General features: G+C 44.8%; 1 protein-coding gene and 1 long non-coding RNA gene across 2 annotated transcripts; both read left to right on the top strand.

Annotated features, from left to right (window-relative positions):
• Positions 1 to 15759: 15759 nt before the first annotated feature.
• Positions 15760 to 16595, top strand: Arl14 (ARF like GTPase 14). The gene has a single exon (XM_090338382.1). It carries the CDS (start codon positions 15883 to 15885, stop codon positions 16456 to 16458), a length of 576 nt encoding a protein of 191 aa, XP_090194508.1. The 5' UTR covers positions 15760 to 15882; the 3' UTR covers positions 16459 to 16595.
• A 109-nt stretch (positions 16596 to 16704) lies between these two features.
• Positions 16705 to 22323, top strand: LOC150068467 (uncharacterized). Its single transcript, XR_016536483.1, has 3 exons — positions 16705 to 16877; positions 21900 to 22004; positions 22085 to 22323. It is a non-coding gene; the product is annotated as an uncharacterized LOC150068467 (long non-coding RNA).
• The last annotated feature ends 952 nt before the right edge of the window (positions 22324 to 23275 follow it).

Consider the following 23275-nt stretch of genomic DNA (forward strand, 5'->3'; position numbering starts at 1 on the left):
TCCAAATATCTAGGATTACATCCATGCGACTAGTTTCTCTCTCTCTCTCTCTCTCTCTCTCTCTCTCTCTCTCTCTCTCTCTCTCTCTCTCTCTCTCTCTCTCTCTCTCTGTCTCTCTCTGTCTCTCTCTTTCTCTCTCTCTCTCTTTTTCTTTCTCTCTCATGCTTGATCTTAGGTCTTTCATTGATTTTCTTACTCACAGCTGGTACTCAACCACTTGAGCCATGCCTCCAGTATGGAATTTTGCTGGCTTCAAACTGTAATCCTCTAGAGGTCTTGAGTAGCCACGATTACAGGCATGTCACCAGCACCAACATTTCAGATCTTGATCTGCTAGATCTTTTAAAGTTTTAATAATCACTGGATAAGATCCTCTTGAATGGGATCATTTAGTGTCACAATTAGGTGCTGAATTCAATCCAAAGAGAATGGCTATTACAGTGTTTTGAATCACTTAAGGGAGAGCCAGGCACTGGACAAGACATTCCCTCTCATTCTGAGCCTGGTGACTCAGGCCTACAATCTCAGCTATTTAGGTGACAGAGCTCAGGAAGATTCAGGTCTGAAGCTAATCTAAACTAAAAGGTGGAGCCCATCTCAACAAAACAAGCTGGTGTAGAAGCACATGCCCATAATCCCAGCTCTGCAGGCAACATAAGTAGGAAGATTATGCCTAAAGCTATTTCTAGGTAAAAAAGCAAGACCCTATCTGAAAAATCACTGAAGTGAAAAAGGCCTGGGATTGTGCCTCCAGTGCTAGAAACACTGCCTAACAAGTAGGAGGCTCTGAGTTCCAGACTCCTCAGAGCAACACAGTGAAAAAGGCTTCCCAGTGAACAAGGCTTCCCAAGGTTAGAAGAGAAGGAAATGGAGACATAGCCAGCAAGCAGCAGGGCCAATATTCCACTCAGATGCATTTGACTCTAGCCTAAAAAGCTTTCTATCACCACCTGTTTCAGTGACCTGTCTCTGGATTTAATTAACACTGATTTTCCTCTTTTCATGATACCTGTATTATGTCTGAGCTAATGTCTCAAAGTCTAATCATCATTTTGATGTTGATTTTCCATATGATTAAATTTAAATATATGTATTTTATAAAATATATATAGCCAGTACTGGGTCTGAGCACTTTTCTTGGGCTTTTCCTCAAAGCTCCACCAAGGAGTCATAGCACCACTTCTGGCTTTTCTATGTATGTAGTACTGAGGAATGGAACCTGGGTCTTTGTGCATACTAGGCAAGCACTTTACCACTAGGTCAAACCCCCAGCCCATTAAAAAATATTTAACTAAATTGTTTAGATATTTATGGAAAAATCTTTCTCTCTTTTTGATCTAAACTGCTAATAAGAATCTAGTATTATTTCTAAAACATACATGCAGTACAGAGAAATATTATTTGGGGGGGAATACAGAATTTATTCATTCCTATTCTGTTCTTTCCCATAGATCTTTCTAGAATAATATTATGAAGAGCTTTTACCCCTGAATCCTTAGATATGCAAGAACATTTAAACTGAACTAAGTCTCACTCGAAGATGAAACTCAAAGTGATTTATTTTCCTTCTGTTCTTTTCAGAAGAACTTAGTGTGCAGCTAGTAAATACTCAGGCTATAATCAGGCATTTGAAACCTTTCACAATTATCATCCAATAATTCTTCCAGAGGTCTCTGGGGAGAACAGCATTTTATAAAAAAGCAAAATGACAGGTTTATTTAATTGACCAGAGTACACAGTAACTCCTGCAGACACAAGGAGAACTGACGTCCTGAGTTGCTTGGACAGAAATTCTTTCATGAATGAAAACATTTAACAATTGCAAAATAAGAAGGAGGGACAGAAACTGCTTCTGCTTTCCCTCTGAACATAGGTTGCTATTCTTACACCAATATTTCCTGATTTATTTTTACTGCTCACTTTCGGCAAAGGGAACTTCCATGCTTTAGCCTTTCTGATGACTAAGCTGAATGTGTCTCTGGTTTGGATGAATAATTTTATACCTAAGAGAAAGCAGTAAATCTTTGTTACATAGCTAATAAATAAGATCAAGCAATTTCACATTTAATTTCTTAATGCTTTGAATTTAGAGTTAATAAGCAGACTGTCCAGCATATTATTATAAATTAAATGTCAACTTTAAAGTTTCATGTGAAGTCATAGGATAATTTGACCATAATTTTATAAAGAAACACTAACAGAAACAAATTCCTTAAGAAGCTGTGTCATTCTATACATTTATAAGTAGAAAAAGAAAATTCTAGCAAAAAAAGCACTATTATATTTTCTGTGCTAATTCGAGTGAAGTTGGCTGTATTGGTAGTTTCATAGATTCATTGATTTCACAGAAATATAATTTAGAAATTTCCGAAGATAGATAAAAATCTTACTTGTTGAACAATAGCCATCGCATTGCAAGTGATTTTTTTCTCTCAATGGTCCTTTAAGAATATTTTCTTGTCAGGCAAGGTGCCTCATGCCTCTAATCCTAGCTACTCAGGAGGTTGGGATCTGAGGATTGTGGTTCAATGGCAGCCTGGTTACTAAAGTCCGAGCTACTCTTATCTCCAATTAACCACTAGAAAACCAGAAGTGGCACTGTGGCTACAGGGGTAGGAGTTGAAAAGCTCAGGGACAGCACCCAGGCCCTTTGACCAACAGTATCTATATACATATACATATATATACCCACAAATATATGCATATATACACATATATAATATATGTACATGTATATATATATTTTTTTTTTCTTGGGCTGAGAGTTTGGCCTACTGGTAGAGTGCTTGCCTATTATGCATGAAGCCCTGGGTTCGACTCTTCATTAGCACATACACAGTAAAAGCCAGAAGTGGTGCTGTGGCTCAAGTGGTAGAACAGTGTCCTTGAGAAAGCCCAAAGACAGTGCCCAGGCCCTGAGTTTAAGCCCCGGGGTGGCAAAAAGAAAAAAAAAAAAAAAGAATATTTTCTTGAAATTGTAATGATGTTTTTCTTACTTAATTTAACTTTTAAAAATTAGCGTAGAGCTGGAAGTTTGACCTAGTGGTAGAGGACATGCCTAGCATGCATGAAGACCCAGGCTTGATTCCTCGGTACCACATACACAGAATAAGCTGAAAGTGGTCCTGTTGTTCTAATGGTAGAGCTCTAGCCTTGAGAAAGCCCAAGGACAGTGCTCAAGCCTTAAGATCATATCCCCAGAACTGACCAATACATAAATAAATAAAAAATAATTTTAAAAAAATTAGATTAGGGGGCCAGGAGTTTGGCCTAGTGGTAAAGTGCTTGCCTAGCATGCAAAAGATCCAGGTTTGATTCATTGGTACCACATTCATAGAAAAAGCTGGAAATGGTGCTGAGGCTCAAGTGGTAGAGCTCTAGCCTTGAGAAAGTCCAAGGACAGTGCTCAGGCCAAGGTCAAGCCCCAGGACTGGCAAAACAAAAACAAACAAACAAACAAAAACAAACAACAAAAATTAGCTTAGTAATGTGGGGAGAGGGGATTTCACTGTTATATTTCCATACCAGTTTATTCCAATCTCACCCTGTCCCATCTAGTTTAACTTTTTGAATGAAACTCTAAAAATATTACAAAAAAGTAATTTTTCTTGAGAAATCCAGAATCAGTGGAAAGAAGTTTATGCAGGGGTTGGGAATTTGGCCTAGTGGTTAAAGTGCTTGCCTAGCATGCATGAAGACCCGGGTTCGATTCCTCGGTACCACATACATAGAAAAAAGCTGGAAGTGGTGCTGAGGCTCAAGTGGTAGAGCTCTAGCCTTGAGAAAAGTCCAAGGACAGTGCTCAGGCCCTGAGCTCAAACCCGGGACTGGCAAAAAAAAAAAAAAAAAGAAGTTTATGCAGCTGAGGATACACACACGCACACACACACACACACACACAAACAGAGATACACAACTGACATGGACATGTATCTTAACTTTTGTTTGTCTGACAGGTGATGTCTTGTAGGCTGTGCAGAATTAGTGGGAGAAGGGGCCGGGAGTTTGGCCTTGTAGAAAGAATGCTTGCCTAGCATGCATGAAGACCCAGGTTTGATTCCTTGGTACCACATACATAGAAAAAGCTGTTAAGTGGTGCTGTGGCTCAAGTGGCAGAGTGCTAGCCTTGAGAAAAGCCCATGGACAGTGCTCAGGCCCTGAGTTCAAGCCCCATGGCTAGCAAAAAAAAAAAAAAAAAGAAGAAGAAGAAGAAGAAGAAGAAGAAGAAGAAGAAGAAGAATTAATGGGGGAAGAAATTGTATTCATGAAATGACGTTTCTGCCAACAGATTTTTGAACTGAGCCATTTCTTGGCAGAGGCAGTGAGGACACCCACAGGAAGTGCTCAGTTGACTCTGGACCCATGTGACATGGTCCAAAGGCCCTGCCGTAAAGATGAGTCACTTTGTTTGGTACAGCAGGTTCTCACTCATAAAAGTATGTGGTGGCTCTCTCCTGTCATCCTAGCTACTCAGGAGGCTGAGATCTGAGGACCAAGGTTCAAAGCCAGCCCAGGCACGAAAGTCCCTGAGACTCTTATCTCCAATTAACCACTAGAAAACCCAAAGTGTTGCTGTGGCTCCAGTGGTAGAGCAGTAGCCTTGAGCTGAAGAGCTGAGGGACAGCATCTAGGTCCAGAGTTCAAGCCCCACAACTACAAAACAACAACAAAAAGTATCTAAACAAGTATAGTAACAGGGCAACTTCTAATCAAAATACAGAGACTCCCCAGTAACAATATTAATATCAATAAATATTTGAGATGACTTCTTTGATGGCTGAGAATTTCCCAAGTTAAAAACAAACAAATCCCCACCCCACCCAAGATCTTGAATATCAGCAGCCAAGTAAAATTAATCTGACTATGGAAGCTAGGCCTGTTGGTAGTCTCAGCTACTAGGGAGGTGGCAGTAGAAGCGTGGCACTGAGGATGGCCTGGCAGAAAACCAGAGACCTTATCTACAAAACTTAGAACAGAAGGGCTGGAGGTGTTGCTCATATGGTTTAGGGTTCAGCCCCAGTACTGAGAGCAAACAAAAGAATACTACCATTGAAACAAACAACAACAAAAAAAAACAGTGAAAACTGAGCAAAACAGAAAGGCCTCCTGGCAGTTCTCAGGCTCCTAACAGATGTAGTCAGCTAGGTGGCCCTGGGGTTGAGAGATGGAGGGCAGGGGGCTCTCTGGGCTGGGAGGTGACCAACCCCAGGAGCCTACGCTGGGAAGCCCTTTCTGTGTATATGATACCGAGAGATGGAACCCAGGGCTTTGTGCATGTTAGACAAGCACTCTACCACTAGGCCAAACTCCCAGCCCCTCAAGAAACACGTTTTAAGGAGGGTTTCATTCGGGGTGGGGAAGGAGCTTGAGAGCAAAACCTCCTTACATGTTACACCCCCGGAGTCCTAGCCCCTAGACAAAGGCAGGGCATGGTTTGGGCCGGAAAGTAGACAGGCAGACACAAAGGAGGACTCTGGGAGCCGGGCTTGGGAGATGAAGTGAGCCCAACCCAAAGGTCTGAGAATGGGAGGAGCTGCGCCTCTGGCATGGGGACATTTGGTTCTAATGGTATGGACACCACAACTACCGCCACCCCAGAGCCGTCGTTAGTGGGGGACAGGCAGGGGCTGGTAGGGAGACACGTGTGATGGCACAGTTCCCGGGGTTAGCTCCAGGGGTGGCAGGGACCGCGGGCGGGGATGGCTAGGGGCCACTCTCCTCCTGACCGCCCTGGCTGCGCTTCGTGCAGACCAAGGGTGGACAGGTGGGATCGCAAACGGCACCTTCCAAAGGTTGACGTCGATTGATTGATGGATTGATTGAACATGGTTATTGTAAGGGTGATGTGTAGGGCGAGGACAGGTTCGTAAGTGATCAGGTGATCAGAGTGCCTTTCTGTGTAAGTGAATTTAAATTTCTCTTCCAAGGTCCCATTCTTGGTCACTTGTAGAGAAACTTACTTCCGGGCTCAATTTTTAAAGATAATACTTCCGGAGAAACTTGGCTAGCTCCCATGTTCCCTTTGCCCTGCTTGGGGCGACACCAGGGATGCGGGGCCTCTGGTCCGTGCCAGGGCCCAGGCCTGTGAGCTGAGCCACGTCTGCGTGCGCCCCACGGGCGGGGCCAACTGGGCCTCCAGATCTGTCTGGCCTCAGGATCTGTGTGAGACAAGCATGCTTATCACTTCTCTTTCCTGGTTTACCCTGGTCCCGCCTGATCAGCTAGACGCCCTGTCATCTATTAGTCACTCCTTCCTCTGCGTCCCCAGCCATATCTTGCCAGTCTCCCTCCACCGCCTCAGACTTCCCCTTCTCTCTTCAGCTTGGAGAATGAGCCCGAGGCTTAAGGTCCAGCACACTACCTACAGTTATCAGTGGCTACTGAGCTATGGGAATGGGGTTAGTGAGATGTACTTAACACCACAGAGACATAATAGAAGAAAATGTTGTAAAATACCAATAATTTTAGCCGGGTGCAGTGGCTCACGCCTGTGATCTTAGCTTCTCAGGAGGCTGAGATCTGAGGGTCAAGGTTCAAAGCCAGCCTGGGCACAAAAGGACCTGAAGCTATTATCTCCAATTAACCTCTAGAAAATGGGAAGTGGGGCTTGGCTCAAGGGTAGGGCAGTAGTCTTGAGTGGAAGAACTCAGGGACAGTGCCCAGGCCAGGAGTAGGATGGTAGCCTTGAGCTGAAGAGCTCAGGGACAGCACCCAGGCCTAGTTCAAGCCCCATGACCCCCAAAACAAAAACAGTAATTTTCATCTGGTTGGCAGATTGAAATGATAGCATTTATTTATTTATTGGTTGTTTTATTCATTTGTACTGGTCCTAGGGCCTGAGCCCAGAGCCTCTCTCTCTCTTGTTCAGCTTTTTTTTTCTGCTCAAGGCTGGCACTCTACTACATTCCACATGTGGCACATTCCACATCTGGGTTTTTGCTGGTTAATCAGAAGTAAGAGTCTCATGGGTTTCCCTCCCCCCCTGCCCTGGCTGGCTTGGAACTGTGATCCTCAGATCTGAGCCTCCTGAGGAACTAGGATTACAGGCATGAGCCCCAAGTACCACACTCACACTAATTTATTTGTAAAGCATACAGATCCTCTACCTGCACGAGGTCAGGAGACCAGACAATGAAGAGAGTTTGGCCCAAGGCATAATTATAAATTCTGTGACCATAAGACCAGTGCACACGGCCTTCTCCACCTGGCACAGCAGGGTGACCAGTACCTTCCCAAGGTCTCCATCGTACCTTTGCACCATACTTCAAAGATTGATTTACATACCTGCTACTTTGCAGTGCACAAAGGACAGTCAGTGAATAGAGAAGGGCGTTGCCTCCAATAATCCACAGGAGAAAGGAAATGTTATGACAATGTCATTAATGTCTGTCCTCTTAGTCATATCAGGAGGTGCAGTGACCAGCTATACTCAGGGTGGCAGATCTCAAGAGGGCTACCTGCCTCATGAATGGAGTTCACCAGTGAAGGAGGAGAGCTTTGGCATCGGGTGCTAATTACCACAAACTGACCTTACCTTGATATGGCATCCAGTGACTTTTGGAAGAAACATCTTTTCCCACAGATGCCTGCCATCCTTTGAGTACAGATCTCTTTTAATGGAAAGATGATAAAATTAAAAAGGAGCACATAAGCCAGACTGATGAAGATCAAAAGGCTGTATGTTCTTTGTACAGACTCTAGACCTAAAAAAATAAAACAAAATCAAAACACAACAAAAAGTGGGTTATTGTAAGTCTGCAGGTTATAGAGCTTCATCCAGATTTGAATTCTTCTTTATCTGTGATAAATAAGGATAACAGCCCTGTGTTGGTGATGCATGCCTGTAACCCTGGCTACTCAGGAGGCTGAGATCTGAGGCTCCAGATCAAAGCCAGTCAGGCATTTTTGTCTTCAAGTAATCACCAAAAAGCCAAAGCAGAGCTGTGGCTCTAATGATAGAGAACCAGCCTTGAATGAAAAAGCCAAGTGAGAATGTTAGACCTGAAAGGACCCCTTTCTTAATTTCCCCTAAAATAGAGACCCCTTTGAGACTCCTCTTCCATCCCCTACAAGCATTTCCTGTCTTCATGACAAAGGAGTACTTGACTCAAGCCAGAGGCTGTAAATTCTCTGATAACAGAGCTCAGATTACAAGAACAGTTTAACCAGGTGGAGTTACCAGAGTTCCTCCCCCACCCTACCTCCTTTGCCTACCAGGAAACTCCCTCCCTTTCCTTTGTCATCAGAGCAGTACACCAGAAGCCCACCAAGATGATAGGTCAGCTCAAACAGCAAAGGTGTCAGTGATTGCCCCAGCTGTCACTCAAGGATGTTGAGATTCCACTGGCCATCTGTGTATGGCCAAGCCCAATCACATGGCTGTAGCCTGTAAGATTAGGCAGGGTTGCTCTCTCACTCACATCTTAGAGACCTCCCTGACCGGTCAGTATGATTCTCCATGCTAGACGCGGAATAAAACTCTGTTTAACTTCTGCTTTTGTGTCAGACTCCTTCCTTTGATCATGGACCCTAATACTGGGGAACTGGACCCTAACAAGACCCTGAGTTCAAGCCCCAGTACCAGCACATAAACCACACAAATGGTCCAGCTCTGTACTATCAAGAAAAAAGCCACCTAACATTTGAGGCTGATGAAAGTGTTAGTGTTTAGTGAAGTAAACATTAACCAAACATCTAAGAAACTTGAGTAAGCCAGGCACTGATGGCTCATCTCTGTAGTCCTAGCAACTCAAGAGGCTGAGATCTGAGGATTGCATTTTGAAGCTAGACAGGTAAGAAAGTCTGTGAGACTCTTATCTCCATTTAACCTGAGAGTGGAGCTGTGGCCTTGAGCAGAAAAAGCTCAGGGAAAGTGCCCAGGCCCTGCCCCACAATGGACAAAGAACATCATCAACAATAAAAAACAACAAAACCTACTGATAAGTATATAGCATTCTTCTTTATCTATTCTTGGGTGTCAGTAGGACAGTAGAAAAACTTGAAAGTGTTTAGTAAATTGCATGGATGAGACTATTCCTTCCTAACATCATTATTCATAACAATGAAAATCTGAAAAGGTACTAAATATTCATTAGCAGTCAGATGAATAAATATTGAAGTAATGTTCTAAAGTCAAAATGAACTACATTTTGTTATTTTATTGTATTGTGGGTTTTTTTTTTTTTTTTTTTTTTTTTTTTTGCCAGTCCTGGGCTTGGGCTCGGGTCCTGAGCACTGTCCCTGGATTTTCTCGAGGCTAGGGCTCTACCACTTGAGCCACAGCACCACTTCTGGCTTTTTGCTTCATATGTGGTACTGAGGAATCGAACCCGGGTCTTTGTGCATGCATTCTACCACTAGGCCAAACTCCCGGCCCAGGTTCTTATTTTTATTTATTTATTTATTTGTTTATTTATTTATTTTGCTGATTTTTCTCTTCAGTATTAAATTTCCATTGGCTTGTCAAGTTGTATTAAAGAAGTGGCATCTTAATGTAGGTTCCCTCTTTAAAGCCCTTTTCTTACCCTTCTTAGTAAATGGCATCACCATCCTCCCAGTTGTTGGTTATAAAACAAACAAAAACAACAACCCAGGCTGGGAGTTTAGCCTAATGGTAGAGTGCTTGTCTAGCATGCATGAGGACCCGGGTTTGATTCTTTGGTACCACATACATAGAAAAAAGCCAGAAATGGTGCTGTGGCTCAAGTGGTAGAGCTCTAGCCTTGAGAAAGCCCAAGGACAATGCTCAGACCCTGATCTCAAGCCCAGGACTGACAAAACAAAACAAAACACCAAACCAAAACAAAAACAAACAAAAAACAACCCAGATGCCCCCCCCCCCGCCCCCAGGCTCTCTTTTACCCCATAACTAGAAAGTCCCGAGTGGTTCTCCACATTTCACGACCCTAGTCCACCCTTGTTTCCGGTTAGGACAGCTTTGAGTGTTTTCTAAGTGGCCTGGTTCTTTAGATTTTTCGTTTGCTACATAGCAGCTGAAATACTGTCGCTCTGCTTACGAGTGCCCAGTGACTTTCAAGGGGAATTTGGGATAAAACATAAGTTCCTCACCATGCCTCAAAACCCCTACATGATTGGCCTTGCTGAGTCTCCTTGTTACCTTCCTCCATTCTTTCCTCTTTTAAAGTAAGTTCCAACTACAGTGCCTTTCCCTGTCCCTCAGCTAGCCATAATCCTTGTGAACTCACGACCTTGCCTCGTGCTCCTCTTGTTACTTCTCAGAATGGGGGTTCTCCTTTACAGCAGGAGGCCTCTCTGGGGATCTGGGTCACACAGGGCACCTCTCCTGTCTCCAGCGGTGATCTCTCCTCTGAGCATTTATGATTACCTGATATGATCTTTATTTGTTTGTACATTGCTTTTCCTGCTTCCTGCCCAGCCCTTGATAGCAGGGGCGTTCTCTCTGTCATTTACCAACATGTCCACTAAAACTTAGGTGTTGGTTCATGAATCCGCAAGTATTTATTTTTTCTTTGTTCTTTTTTTTTGTGTGTGTGTGGGGGTGTCATGGGGCTTGAACTCAGCCTGAGAGCTGTCCCTGAGCTCTTCAGCTCCAGGCTACCACCCTACTCCTTGAGCCACAGTCTTACTTCCCATTTTCTAGTGATTAATTGGAGATAAGAGTCTGGTGTTCTTTAGTGCCCAAACTGCCTTTGAACCTCAACCCTCAAATCTTAGCCTCCTGAGTAGCTAGGATTACAGGCATGAGCTACCTCGCCTGGCTATGTGTATGTTTTTTTTTTTTTTAACTTGGTGACCATCAATGAAAATGCTAGTGTTACAGAACATTGATGGAGAATATGGAGGGTAAATGATGAGCCCATACTCAAAAACCAAGATGTTTACAATGGTTCAAAAGGGTTTATCCTGAGCATTAGATTTATGAGGGCCTTGGCTTCTGGTTTTGGAAAGGGTATGGCCAATATGAGTCAGGATACCTATTTTAAGAAAGGACAAGAGCGCAAGAAACCTAATCACTAGAGCAATTAGCCGGAGGGCCTGTGTTCCAGAAAGTAACAGGAACAACCAGAGGTAAGAGTTCAATTCTTAAAATAAGGAGACTGGGGTCCTGGGACAGTGGCTCCATGGGAAAGCACTTAGCAAAGAGGAGATTTTGGCCTTAGAGTTAGGAACTCTGGAACAAAGTGAGCTATCCAGGAAGCCACCGTTATGATTGGATTCCTCCTTAGGACCACAGTGTTGCATCAGGAGAAGCACAAAAGGACCAGAGACTCTTATCTCCAATTAACCTCTAGAAAATGGGAAGTGGGGCTTATCTCAAGGGTAGGGTGGTAGCCTTGAGCTGAAGAGCTCAGGGACAGTGCCCAGTCCGAGTTCTAGCCCCATGACCCACAAAAGAGGAGGAGGAGGAATAGGAGAAGGAGGAGGAAGGGGAATAGGGAGGAGGAGGAGAAGGGGGAAGGAGGAGGGGGGGAGGGAAGAGGAGGAGTGTCAGCTTAGTAAGCAATCAGAGCAAGCACAAAGAAGAGAAGGACAGGAGGCAGGGAGGGAGGCAGGAAGATGAAGGATCATGTGGACTGAACTGTGAAAAAGATGAGTTACCTAATGGAATCATTCTGTGTCTGATACTAATAACAGTAAATCTGGCTCCCTATACTCACAGCAGATACAGCAGTGTTTTCTATGGAGCAGAGGCAATATTAGACTCCATCTCAAAACAGAGGGCAATCATAAATCTAATCAGTAAATACAAATCTTCTGGCCAATGAATGCTAAAATAACAGCAACCATAGCCTAATGTGTTCTCACTTTGGTTATTGCATATCTCACTTATTCCTTATCATAACCCTGGAAGGTAAATGTTATTTCCCCATTTATAGGTGAAGAAATTGAGGTTGGAGGTTCATACAGAGCCCAGTTATACAGAAAGAAAATGCTACAGCCATGATGGGTCAGATTCCAGGATTCTGTGCTTCATTAAACCTGGGACGTTTCATGTTTCAAGTCTAAATCAAACTAAGTTTGAGAGTCTGATTTATTTCCAAAGTATCTGATCTGTACTCAGAAATTTCTCATGCTTTAGTCAAATTTAGCTATTCTCTAGATCTATTTGTGTGCCCTGGTGAACTCGTTGGTGGGGGAAGGTTCACCAAGGAGAGGCAACATGGCTTTGTCCCCAAAGCCAGAAGTGGAGCTCAAGTGCTAGAGTATTAGCCTGGAGCTACAATCAAACAAACAAACAAAAAGCTCAGGGACAGTATCCAGGATCTGAGTTCAAGCCTTAGGCCAGGCACCTGAGAGCACTGCTCAGAAAGTATTTCCTTTCTCTCATCCTCTCATTTCTTTTTTCTCTGGTTATTCAAAAATTTCCTTTACATTTTCTTATCAAAAACAATTACCTGACTGTATCAATACCTGGATAATTATTTACACAGCATTTAACTTGGTCTTGTACCTTGTTATATCCTTTATGGAGGAAGGACTAACTCATACTAATGATATCAATTTCTTTCTATGATCATTACTTTTACTTATATGCTTCTTAGAGCAAGGAATTTACTAATGATGAGAGAAAAAATAATTTTGCTGTTTATGTCAGTGCTAGCTTTCACTCAAATCTAATCTAATTCAGTTAATACTTTAATTTTACCTATTAAAATACATTTAAAATGGCTGAAGATGAACTTTACCATTATGATTATATAAGCAACTATTATATTTCAGCATGGAGCTTTGAAAATCAGTTGTCTGAACTATTTTTTGTTGTCTGTTTTTTGTTTTTTATTTTTTTTGCCAGTCCTGGGGCTTGAACTCAGGGCCTGGGCACTGTCCTTGGATACTTTTTGCTCTGCCACTTGAGCCACAGCACTATTTCTGGCTTTTTCTGACTATGAGGTATCGAGGAATCGAACCCAAGGCTTTGTGCATGCTAGACAATCTACCACTAGGTCAAGCCCCTGGCTCAGATGCTTTACATTTTAAAGATTTTAGTGATAAAACCTTCCTTTTCTAAACTACCATGTCTGTGAAAAAAAAATACTTTAAAAAAAGAAAAAGTTTCAAATGGTTCATTGGTTGGTGGCTTTTTTTCAATTTTTTTTTTTTTTTTTTGGTTGGTTGTGGGGCTTGCACTCTGTGCCTGGGCTCTGTCCCTGAGCTCATTAGCTTAAGGATACCACCCCACCCCTGGGCTTGGGTGCTGTGCCCTACCCTTGAGCCATGCCCTATTTCCCATTTTCTAGAGGTTAATTGGAGATAAGAGTCTCAGGTCCTTTTGTGTCACGCTGGCTGGGAACCTTGATCCTCAGATCTCAGCCTCCTGAGTAACTAGGATCACAGGTGTGAGCTACTGCACCCTGCTAAAATTATTGATATTTTACATTTTCTTTGTATTATGTCTCTGTGGTCTTGAACCTTGATCTTCAGATCTCAGCCTCCTGAGTAGCTAGGATTGCAGGCATGAGCCACCCTGCCAGTGAAATAAGAGTGTTCTACCTTTGGGAACATAAGGGATAGTTTGGTACTTGTCTGGAGGAAATGGCCCAAAGTGTCATTGACTAGTATATGCCATTCTTCTCAACATCAAGCATCTCAGCTAGGCCGGATGTTGGTGGCTCAGACCTGAAATCCTAGCTACTCAGGAGGCTGAGATATTAGAATCACAGTTCAAAGCTGGCATAGGCAGGTCCATCTGTGAGACTATCTCCAATTAACCACCAGAAAACTGGAAGTGGAGCTGTTGCTAAAGGTTGCTAAAGCTTTCAGTGACAAAGCTTAGGGACAGGGTCTAGGCTCTGTATTCAAGCCCCACAAATGATAATCAAAACAAAAACAAAAAGAATCTCAACAAGGACAAAGGGTGACTTGTTCAGGCCAGAGTTTATTTCTGAAAACTAGATTAAAGCCTGGAAATTTTGCTCACAATAAAATGGGAAATGAAAAATTAAACCTGAATACAGAATTGGAAAACAGCGCTGCTAGGACAGAGCCCCTGAATTCACTTTGGAAGTACACTCTAAACACATACAAAACCTGATTGCTCTATTACTGTGAATGGCAGCTTAATTTGATTCATTTGTTTTCATTATCTTTCCAACATGCTAGTCAGAACACTTCAAAATGTAGAAGGCAGTCTTGAAATAGCACAAAGAACTCAGGACAAAAGCTCAATAGCAAGATCTATCCTGACTCCCCCATTGCTGACTGGCTTCCTTGTTCCCAACTCCTGCCCAATGCACAGTTTTATATACACCTGTCCTGTTCTTGTATTTGCATAAGCTAAGTGAATTTAACACAATTGTCCTTTGAGCTAGGATTTCCTTAAACAAGGGCATCCTCCTACTTAAGCACCATAAAAATATCCTTATGGCCCACCAGAGGATTAGTTGAAAAACAAACAGGTAAACAATGCCTTTTTTTCCCTTTCTGCTTTTTCGAGATGGTCTTGCTAGACTGGCCCAGAAATTGCCATTATCCTGTCTCTGACTCCTGCATGTGGGGATTGATCTTAGGTGTGCATAATCAATCAGTGGTGTGCATCACCACTGTAACGCCTCTCAATAAACAGCTTATACTCAAGTGTCTCCAATTGCCATGACTTTTTTTTTTTTTTTCTTCTCTCCATGTATAATGGATTCACCCAGGACCTTACACATTTTAGGCTAGAGCTTGGGAACTCAAGTCCTCCTTCAATCTCTTTTGGTGTTGTCCTTTTTGGAATAAAGTTTGAATAACTTTGACATATAGCAGCTGGTGGGTGAAACAGTAGGTGCCCCCCCCTCTCTCTTTCCCCCTCCCCCTTCTCTCCCACTCTCCCTTTCTCTGCTGGGGATCAAACCCAGTGTCTAGCATGCGGGTAAATATTCTACGGAGTCCTCAGCCCTTTGAGATTTGTGTAGAAAAGCAAGCCTTCAGTTTTTTGTTTAGTGTGTCTGTTTTGCCTGGGGCTATATATAGGTCTTGAAGCCGAATGGTCACACGCAGTTTTGTGTGTGTGCGTGCATGTGTGTGTCTACAGGGCATGGGTTCCAAGCCCGGGCTCCATGCTGTGGTAATGAGTTATCTCTGGCCACCTCCTGAGCATGGCTGTAATCTCCACGATTGCTCTTCTTTCTGTGGGCATGGGGTGTTCTTTTTTATTCCATCATCTCAGCGAAGCCTTGGGAAGGAAAGGAAACGGAGATCTATATATGAACTCAATTTGCTATCTATCTATAACCAGACTGCTTAATGAAAAAGTACTTAGGTTTAAAAAACATCCACCTTAGTGGGCTGGAAGCTTGACTCAAGTGGCAGAGTATTGGTTGTGAACAGTATACAGTTTCTACCTGAAATATCCAAGCAATGGCGCTCCAGGGTGGTGTAACTCTTTCTACAGAATTAATCTAGATGTGGGTAAAGTACATAAAAAACTGGAGAGGGAAGGGAAGATAAATGCTTCCAGATTTAAGAAGCTTGGTTACTTATTTACAACTGGGATTAGATAAATCAATGGATACTTAAGAAAGTTGCACACACACACACACACACACAGAGTGAAATAGAAAGTTCTGTGAGTTAAGAGAAAAAGTTGTTTTCCTCGGGTCTCTGCTGAGACTGCCTGGGGGACTTCCTCCAGGGCGCAGCGGGAACACAGGGAATTCACCCAGCCTCCAGGCCACGCCCGGGCCCGCCCGGACACTCCCGGAGGAGAATGTCCCCGGCAGCCTCGGAGACACCGCAGCCGCCGCCCTGGGGTGGCTCAGGATTGGCTGCTACTGCCCAGTCTCCAGTCGGCTATAATCAAGTTGATAAACTCCAGGGAGAGGCTACCGGGGATCCTTTCCGCCGGGAACTCCCTCTCTTAGACGTCGAGGAAGGGCTCTCGGCTGCCTGGAGACCGAGGTCCGGAGAGAAGGCTCGGACATGGGTCAGCTGAGCTCCAGAAACCGGGACGTCCAGCAGGTCCACGTGGTTCTTCTGGGCCTCGACTGGGCGGGCAAGTCCACCCTCCTCTACCAGCTCAAGCAAGCCCAGGCCGTCACCACCAGCCCCACGATCGGCTTCAACGTGGAGATGATCCAGGTTGGCCGCAGTCCTCTGCTCACCGTCTGGGACATTGGCGGACAGGAGAAAATGAGGCCCACGTGGGGCCTGCACTGCCAGGAGGCGGACGGCCTGGTGTTCGTGGTGGACAGCTCGGACCAGCGGAGGCTGGCGGCCGCCCGCGAGGAGCTCAGACACGTCCTGATGGACGAGCACACCAGGCACGTGCCCGTCCTCATTTTAGCCAACAAGCAAGACCTGCCCGGGGCCCTGAGCGCAGAGGAGGTCGCCAGGGCCTTCCGGATGTCCAGACTGTGCGGTGACCGCAGCTGGTACGTGCAGCCCTGCTGCGCGGTCACCGGGGAGGGCCTGGCCGAGGGCTTCGGCAGGCTGGTCGCCCTCCTCCCCGGCGGCCGGCAGTCCCGGGGCGCGGCCGACTCCTTCCAGCAGAAGTGAGGCTGCGGGCGGAGCGGGGCCCGGGAGCGGCGGGCGGAGGGGGACGCCCAGGGCCGAGGGACGGGGCGGGCGGCGTGGCGGGCCAGCCCCGAGCCCGAGGACGCTCGGCACCGCCGAGCCCGGCTCCGGAGCGCGGGGAGCGGCGGTTCGCCGGCTCCGGCTGCTGGCCCGGAAGTCCTGCTCGTCCCCTCCCGGGCGGGGCCCGCGTCTCTTCTCGCGTGAGTTCCTCGCGCGCTGCGCCGCGCTCGGCGGGCCGAGCGGGAAAGCGCTCGACGCACGAGGGGAGACGCCGCCGCTCGGCGCCGTGAGCGCCGCTCCTCCGTCGCCGGTGTTTCCCGTTCCTTCTCCTCTGGATTCCTTCCAACGGCGCGGAATCCGTTCAGACATCCTCGCCGCGGCGTCTTTACAATAAACTCCAGGTGAACTGTCCAGAAGCTGCCTTCCGTGAGGAGGGCGGGCGGGAGCTGGTCCCCGGGTCAGGTTCCCGAGGCCTCCTCGCCGCCCTCGGGCTCAGCTCCAGGGCAGCCCCAGGTCCGGCTCCGCAGCGAAGGAACCCGCCTGCAGGTTCCTCCTCCTCTGATCCAGCAGGCAGCACCCCGGACTTCCTTCATGAGGGTGGAGAAGCAGCCTGGAGCGCGGAGCGGACTGGGGCAGTCACCGAGCTGAGACAGGACTCAGCCAGGAAGTGCTGAGGAGGAAGACGAGGAGGAGGAGGGGAAGGAGGGGGAGAAGGACGGAGCGGAGGGGAGCTGTCCACCAAGCTAGCGAACTCTCAGGAACCCCAGACCCCCTTCACTGGGAGACCAGGAAGGGGAGGGGTAACCCCTGGAATAGAGATGCCCAGGCTGAGAACTCCAGGAAGACCATGCTGTGATCGGTCTTTCTTCCCACTCCACATCGTCTCCTTCCCGCAGGAAGCTGACTTTCCGTTTCCACCGCAGCCCCCTCCCCTTCAGATTCCAAATACTTCTTTCTTCCTTTAGAAAAAAAGTGTCAGCAGGGTGTGGTGGCTCACGCCTGTCATCCTAGCTCCTCAGGAGGCTGAGATCTGAGGGTCAAGGTTCAAAGCCAGCCCGGGCACTAAAGGACCTGAGACTCTTATCTTCAATTAACCTCTAGAAAACGGGAAGTGGAGCCTGGCTTAAGGGTAGGGTGGTAGTTTTGGGCTGAAGAGCTCAGGGACAGTGCCCAGGGCAAGTTCAAGCCCCGTGACCCACCCACCCCCACAAGACAACAACAAAGAAAAACATGAAACCTCATTTCCATTTCCTAGAGTTTATTTTGATAAATATTATTTTGATGCTCAGAGGCACATAAGCACTGTACCTCTGTGTTCCTCTCCTAAGAATATTCTCCTCTGGTCTCACCATATGTGAATGCTTTGTCTCTCTGTTTGATTTATCTCACTTAACTTAATTTGTTCATGGTCCATCTGTTTCTCTGCAAATGAAATATTATTCTTTCTGTTGGCTGTGTGATTCCATTGTAGATCTTTAACACATTTTTTGAAAACACTTATCTATTGTAGGGCACCTGGACTGGCAATGACTTGGCTACTGTGAACAGTGCAGCAATGAACATGGGTGTACAGGTGTCTTCACAGCATCCTGCTTTGTGATGTTCTGGGTAGATGCCTGGGACAGGCTCTAAATCTTAAGATCACAAAGGAAAATGGAAGTTCAGTGGTTAGCTAGGATTTATTCAGCAAAGATCAAGGGCTTCTGTGCCATGTGGGATGGTTCAAATAATGAAGATGTGTACATCCGTTTAACTGTACACCTAACTCTTAACATTGAGCAAGAGGAGAAGGAGTTGGTGAATATTTTATTCACATCATTTATTATTATTCATTATTGTCTTATTCATAGTATTTATTATCATCATACATTTTTTGGCAGCCCTGGGGGTTGAACCTAGGGTCTATGCTTGTTTGACTAACCATACCTTTATCTCCATTAATGTACGTGTTATTTTTTACTGTAAGGATTGCATTCAGGGCCTCACACCTTGATTGAATATCTGTACGTGTCACTTAATGTTTACAAGTGTTACTATCAATTTTACAGATCTACTCAGACTAATCAAGGTTAAACTACAAGAACCACAGAAAAAGGTAGCAGAAAAAAATTCAAAGTCAGGGCCAGGAGTTTAGCCTAGTGGTAAAGTGCTTGCCTAGCATGCACAAAGACCTGGGTTCGATTGCTCGGTACCACATACATAGAAAAAAAAGCCAGAAGTGGTTCTGTGTAAGTGGTCCAGCTCTAGTCTTGAGAAAGTCCAAGGATAGTGCTTAGGCCCTGAGTTCAAACCAGGACTGGCAAAAAAAAAAAAAATTCAAAGTCAGTTGTGCTGGCCTCCTAGGCCTGTGCTGTTATTTTGGTGGATCATGGGGCTTAAACTTGGCTTGGACAGTGTCCCGAGCTTTTCAGCTCAAGACTACCATCCTACCCTTAAGACAAGTCCCACTTCTTTTTCTAAAGGTTAATTGGAGATAAAAGTCTCTGATCCTTTTGTGCCTGTTGTACCCGAATTCCTAGGACCAGAGGCCGAAGTCAAAGCAAAGAAGCAAGGGTCGTTTATTACGAGTTCAAACTCAGACCTCCACGTACCCATAGGCCGCATCGCTAAGAGGCCCTGAACAAAGGTTTTACACAGCTTTTATAGGGGAATTCTGTAGTTACAATCACCTGATTGGTTGCTTGGTAACTTCGAACCACTCGTCGCTTCAGGATTGGTCAGAGCTTAGGTGTCTAGCCACTGAGCATGGGCTGTTGCCACCTGAGGTTCAAGTCCGGGCTAGTTCCGGAAACATGTGTTTTTGATTCCTAGTACATGGGCCCTGAGCAAGGGGGGTGGTAGGGGGTCATTCCCAGAACATGGGACAATCTTGGTACAACATGCCCAGGCTGGCTTTGAACCTTGATCCTCAGATCTCAGCCTCCTGAGTAGCTAGGATTACAGGCGTGAGCCACCACAGCCAGTGCTATATTGTTTTATAGGTAAGGAATAAACCTAGCTTTGATGAGCTTCCAATGTGCCAGAAACAGATCTTGCCAGAACAGATCGATACAAGTTTGAGGGTGTGTCTTGTGCGATTGCTCTTGCCTACCAGGCAGGAGGCCCTGTGTTCCTTCCTCACCACTAAAGAAAGCACAGAGAGTTTAGGTCAACAGATATTGCTTTTATAATAAAAATGTGCATAGAAAACACAAACCAAGGGCCTGGAGCATAGCCTAGTGGTAGAGTGCTTGCCTCAAATGCACAAAGCCCTGGGTTCAGTTCCTCTGAACCATGTACATAGAAAAAGCTGGAAGTGGCCCTGTGGCTCAAGTTGTAGAGCACTAGCCTTGAGCGAAAAGTGTGTAAGGACTGCCCAGGCCCTGAGTTCAAGCCTTAGGAGTGGCAAAAAAGAAAGGAAGGAAGGAAAACATGAACCAAATCAGAATAGATTAAGTGCAATAGCAGAGATAAAGAAGAATGATAGATAAAAGAAGTGTGATAAGAACTGGTAAAGAGTTTGATTTCTGGAATACCTCAGGAGTGCCATGTTAATGTGCACAGTAGAGCACACAATGCTACACAAAGTGATTAACAACTCAATACACACTTTCCTTTGGACCTTATCCTTGAGCTTTTTTACTCAAGGCTAGCACTCTACCACTTGTGCCACAGCACTCTCAGCTTTTTTGGTGTTTCATTGGACATAATAGTCTCATGGATTTTCTTGTCTGTGCTGGCCTATTGGGTAGCTAGAATTACAGATGTGAGCCACCAGCACCTGGTCATTTTTTAATTTTAATTTTAAAATGCACCGTATATCTGAGGTTTATAATATGTTATAAAATACACATAAACAATGTATTTATAGACAACTAAATAACTATAGTGTAGCAAATTATCATCATGCCTGACTTAAGTGGGTGAGACTCTGATCTCCAATTTACTAGAAAATAAGTGGTACTGTGGCTCTAGGGGTGGTAGCCTTGAGTTGCAGAGCTTAGGGACAGCACCCAGGCCCAGGGATAGGTCGGTAGCTTTTTGTTGAAGAGCTCAGGGACAGTGCCCAGGTCCAGAGTTCAAGCCCCATAACCTGCAAAAAAAAAATAAGACTAGCTTGGAGATATGGTTCAAGTGGAAGAGCGTCAGTCAGTGAGCAAAAGTATCAAATACTGAGTTTGAGTCCCAGTCCCAGATAAATCAAGAGCAAGATCCTATTTCAAATATAATGAAAGCAAAACAGGCCAAAGATATGGCTGAAATAGTAGAGTGCCTGCCTAGCAAGCACAGGCAAGTTCAACTCTTAATACAACCATCCAAAAATAAAATCTGCATTGACATCTGTCTATGTGTACCTCCTGTCTGCTTCTCATCCCACCACTGCCACAAGGCCACCAAGACAGAATTCTCCATAAGAATTTGGTCCATAGGACCTAAAAATGAAAATTGTGTTTTCACTTTTGGGTGCTTAGCATCCAACCTTTAATAGGTTAGGACGTGTGCTGGTGTTTCACACCTGTAATCTTAGCCACTGAGGAGGCTGAGATCTGAGGACTGAGATTTGAAGTCAGCCTGAGCATGAAAGTCCTTGAGACTCTTTTTTTTGTGTGTGTGTGGGTCATGGGGCTTGAACTTGGCCTGGGCACTGGGCCTGAGCTCTTCAGCTGAAGTCTACCACCCTACCCCTGGGTGGGGTATTGTCCCTGAGCTCATCAACTCAAGGCTACTGCCTACCCTTGAGCCAAGCTCCACTTCCCATTTTCTAGAGGCTAATTAGAGATAAGAATCTCAGGTTCTTTTGTGCCCAGGCTGGCTTTGAACTTTGATCCTCAGATCTTAGCCTCCTGAGTAGCTAGGATTACAGGAATGAGCCGCCACCCCGAAAGTCCTTGAGACTCGAAGTACTCAGTGAAAGCTAGATGTGGCACTGTGGCTTGAGTGGTAGAGCATTAACCCTGGGCCAAAGAAGCTTAGGAACAGTGCCCAGGACTTGAGTTCAAGCAGCAAAAGAAAAGTCAAACATTTGAGTCATTTTGTTGTATGTAACTAGAGTTTTCTGTAGCTGTCAGAATATAGTGGGTGAATATAGATTTTTTATCTGGGAACAGAACATGTGTTTTAAAAGTATTTAATCCAGGAGTTTGGCCAGGTTTGATAGAGTGCTTGCCTAGCATGCATGAAGACCCGGGTTTGATTCCTCGGTATCACATACATAGAAAAAAGCCGGAAGTGGTGCTGTGGCTCAAGTGGTAGAGCTCTAGCCTTGAGAAAGCCCAAGGACAGTGCTCAAGCCCTGAGTTCAAGGCCCAGGACTGGAAAAAAGTACTTAAAACTATTTAATCCTTACTGCTTCTATAAGATGAGTGGAAAAGGCATGACCCTAAAACTGTTATCTCAAATGCCTTAAATAAAATATTAATTAAAAAAAAAAAAAAACCTTTCAGAGTACATCTGGACACAAGAGGGCGCTATAACTGAGTTTTAATAGCAACAAAACCCACCAAACCAGAACAGCTAACACATGCTGACAATTCTCCGCAGGCCAGTGTGTAAGTATTCATATATATATTATTTCACGTAATCCTCGAATAGCTCTGTAGGACAGTAACATTGTTGTCACCATTTACAGGGAAGAAATATGAGACAGCATCACTCCAGCTACCTACAATCATGAAAGGAATTTACTGTTGTCTTTTCTTTTAAAGTTTAATCTCCAACTGTTGTTTGATAGAAACTCTGTATCACACCTCTGCAATGTTCCAAGCTGCTTCTTTAAGTTATGGTGCACTTCCCATGATCAAATGTTCTAATACAATGCTAAAGTTCACTATGAAGCAGAAAATAAATATTTAACAAAATTGACAGAAATGTGTCAAGTTGGAAAATGCAACTCTATCAGCATTTTTCTACTTTTTCTTGCAGTCTTTTTTTTGTTTTCATGTGTGTCATATCTTTGCGATGGTGGTGGTGAGGCTGGGTAAGACAGCATCTCTACATGTAGATCAAGCTGACCTGTAACTCAATCTTCCAGACGGGCCTCCAATCTCCAGGCCTCTGGGCTCATCCTCTCAGGTGTGCTAGGATTGCAGACATATGCCAGGAATCCTAGAAGTCAATAAATCATTAAAAAATTTTTTTTAGAATTCATTAGTTGTAGTTTGTAACAAAATGATCAAGGGTTAGACTATATTTTGAATATACATGTAGAAACACTGAATTCAGTCACTTAATGTATACATTCCCTCCCACACTACTACTACTACTACTACTACTTCTTTTTTTTTTTTTTTTCAGTCCTGGGCCTGAGCTCAGGGCCTGAGCACTGTCCTTGGACTTTCTCAAGGCTAGAGCTCTACCATCTACTTCCAGCTTTTTTCAATGTATGTGATACAGTGTAATCGAACCTGGGTCATTGTGCATGCTAGGCAAGCACTCTACCACTAGGCCAAACTCCTGGCCCCCACACTTATTTTTCTTGTTGAAGACACTTAAAAACAAGATGCTGGTGGCTTACACCTCCAATCCTAGTGACTCAGGAGGCTGAGATCTGAGAATTGTGATTTGAAGCTACTCTGGGCAGGAAATGGTTAATTGATTATCTCCAATTATCCACTGAAGAGCTGGAAGTGGATCTGTGGCTGAAACGATAGAGCACTAACCTTGAGCAAATAAAGCTCAGGGACAATCTGCAGGCCCTGAGTTCAAGCCCAAGACTGGAACGTAGACAAAGTACTCTCAATGATTTTGAAGTGTATTATACGATACTAACAGTCATTCTGTGGTACAATAGATCTTTTACACAGTCTTGTGTGTCCTCTCA

Source organism: Megascapheus bottae, chromosome 1, assembly GCF_031878675.1.
Source record: "Megascapheus bottae isolate mThoBot1 chromosome 1, mThoBot2.hap1, whole genome shotgun sequence".
Taxonomy (NCBI): Eukaryota; Metazoa; Chordata; class Mammalia; order Rodentia; family Geomyidae; genus Megascapheus; species Megascapheus bottae.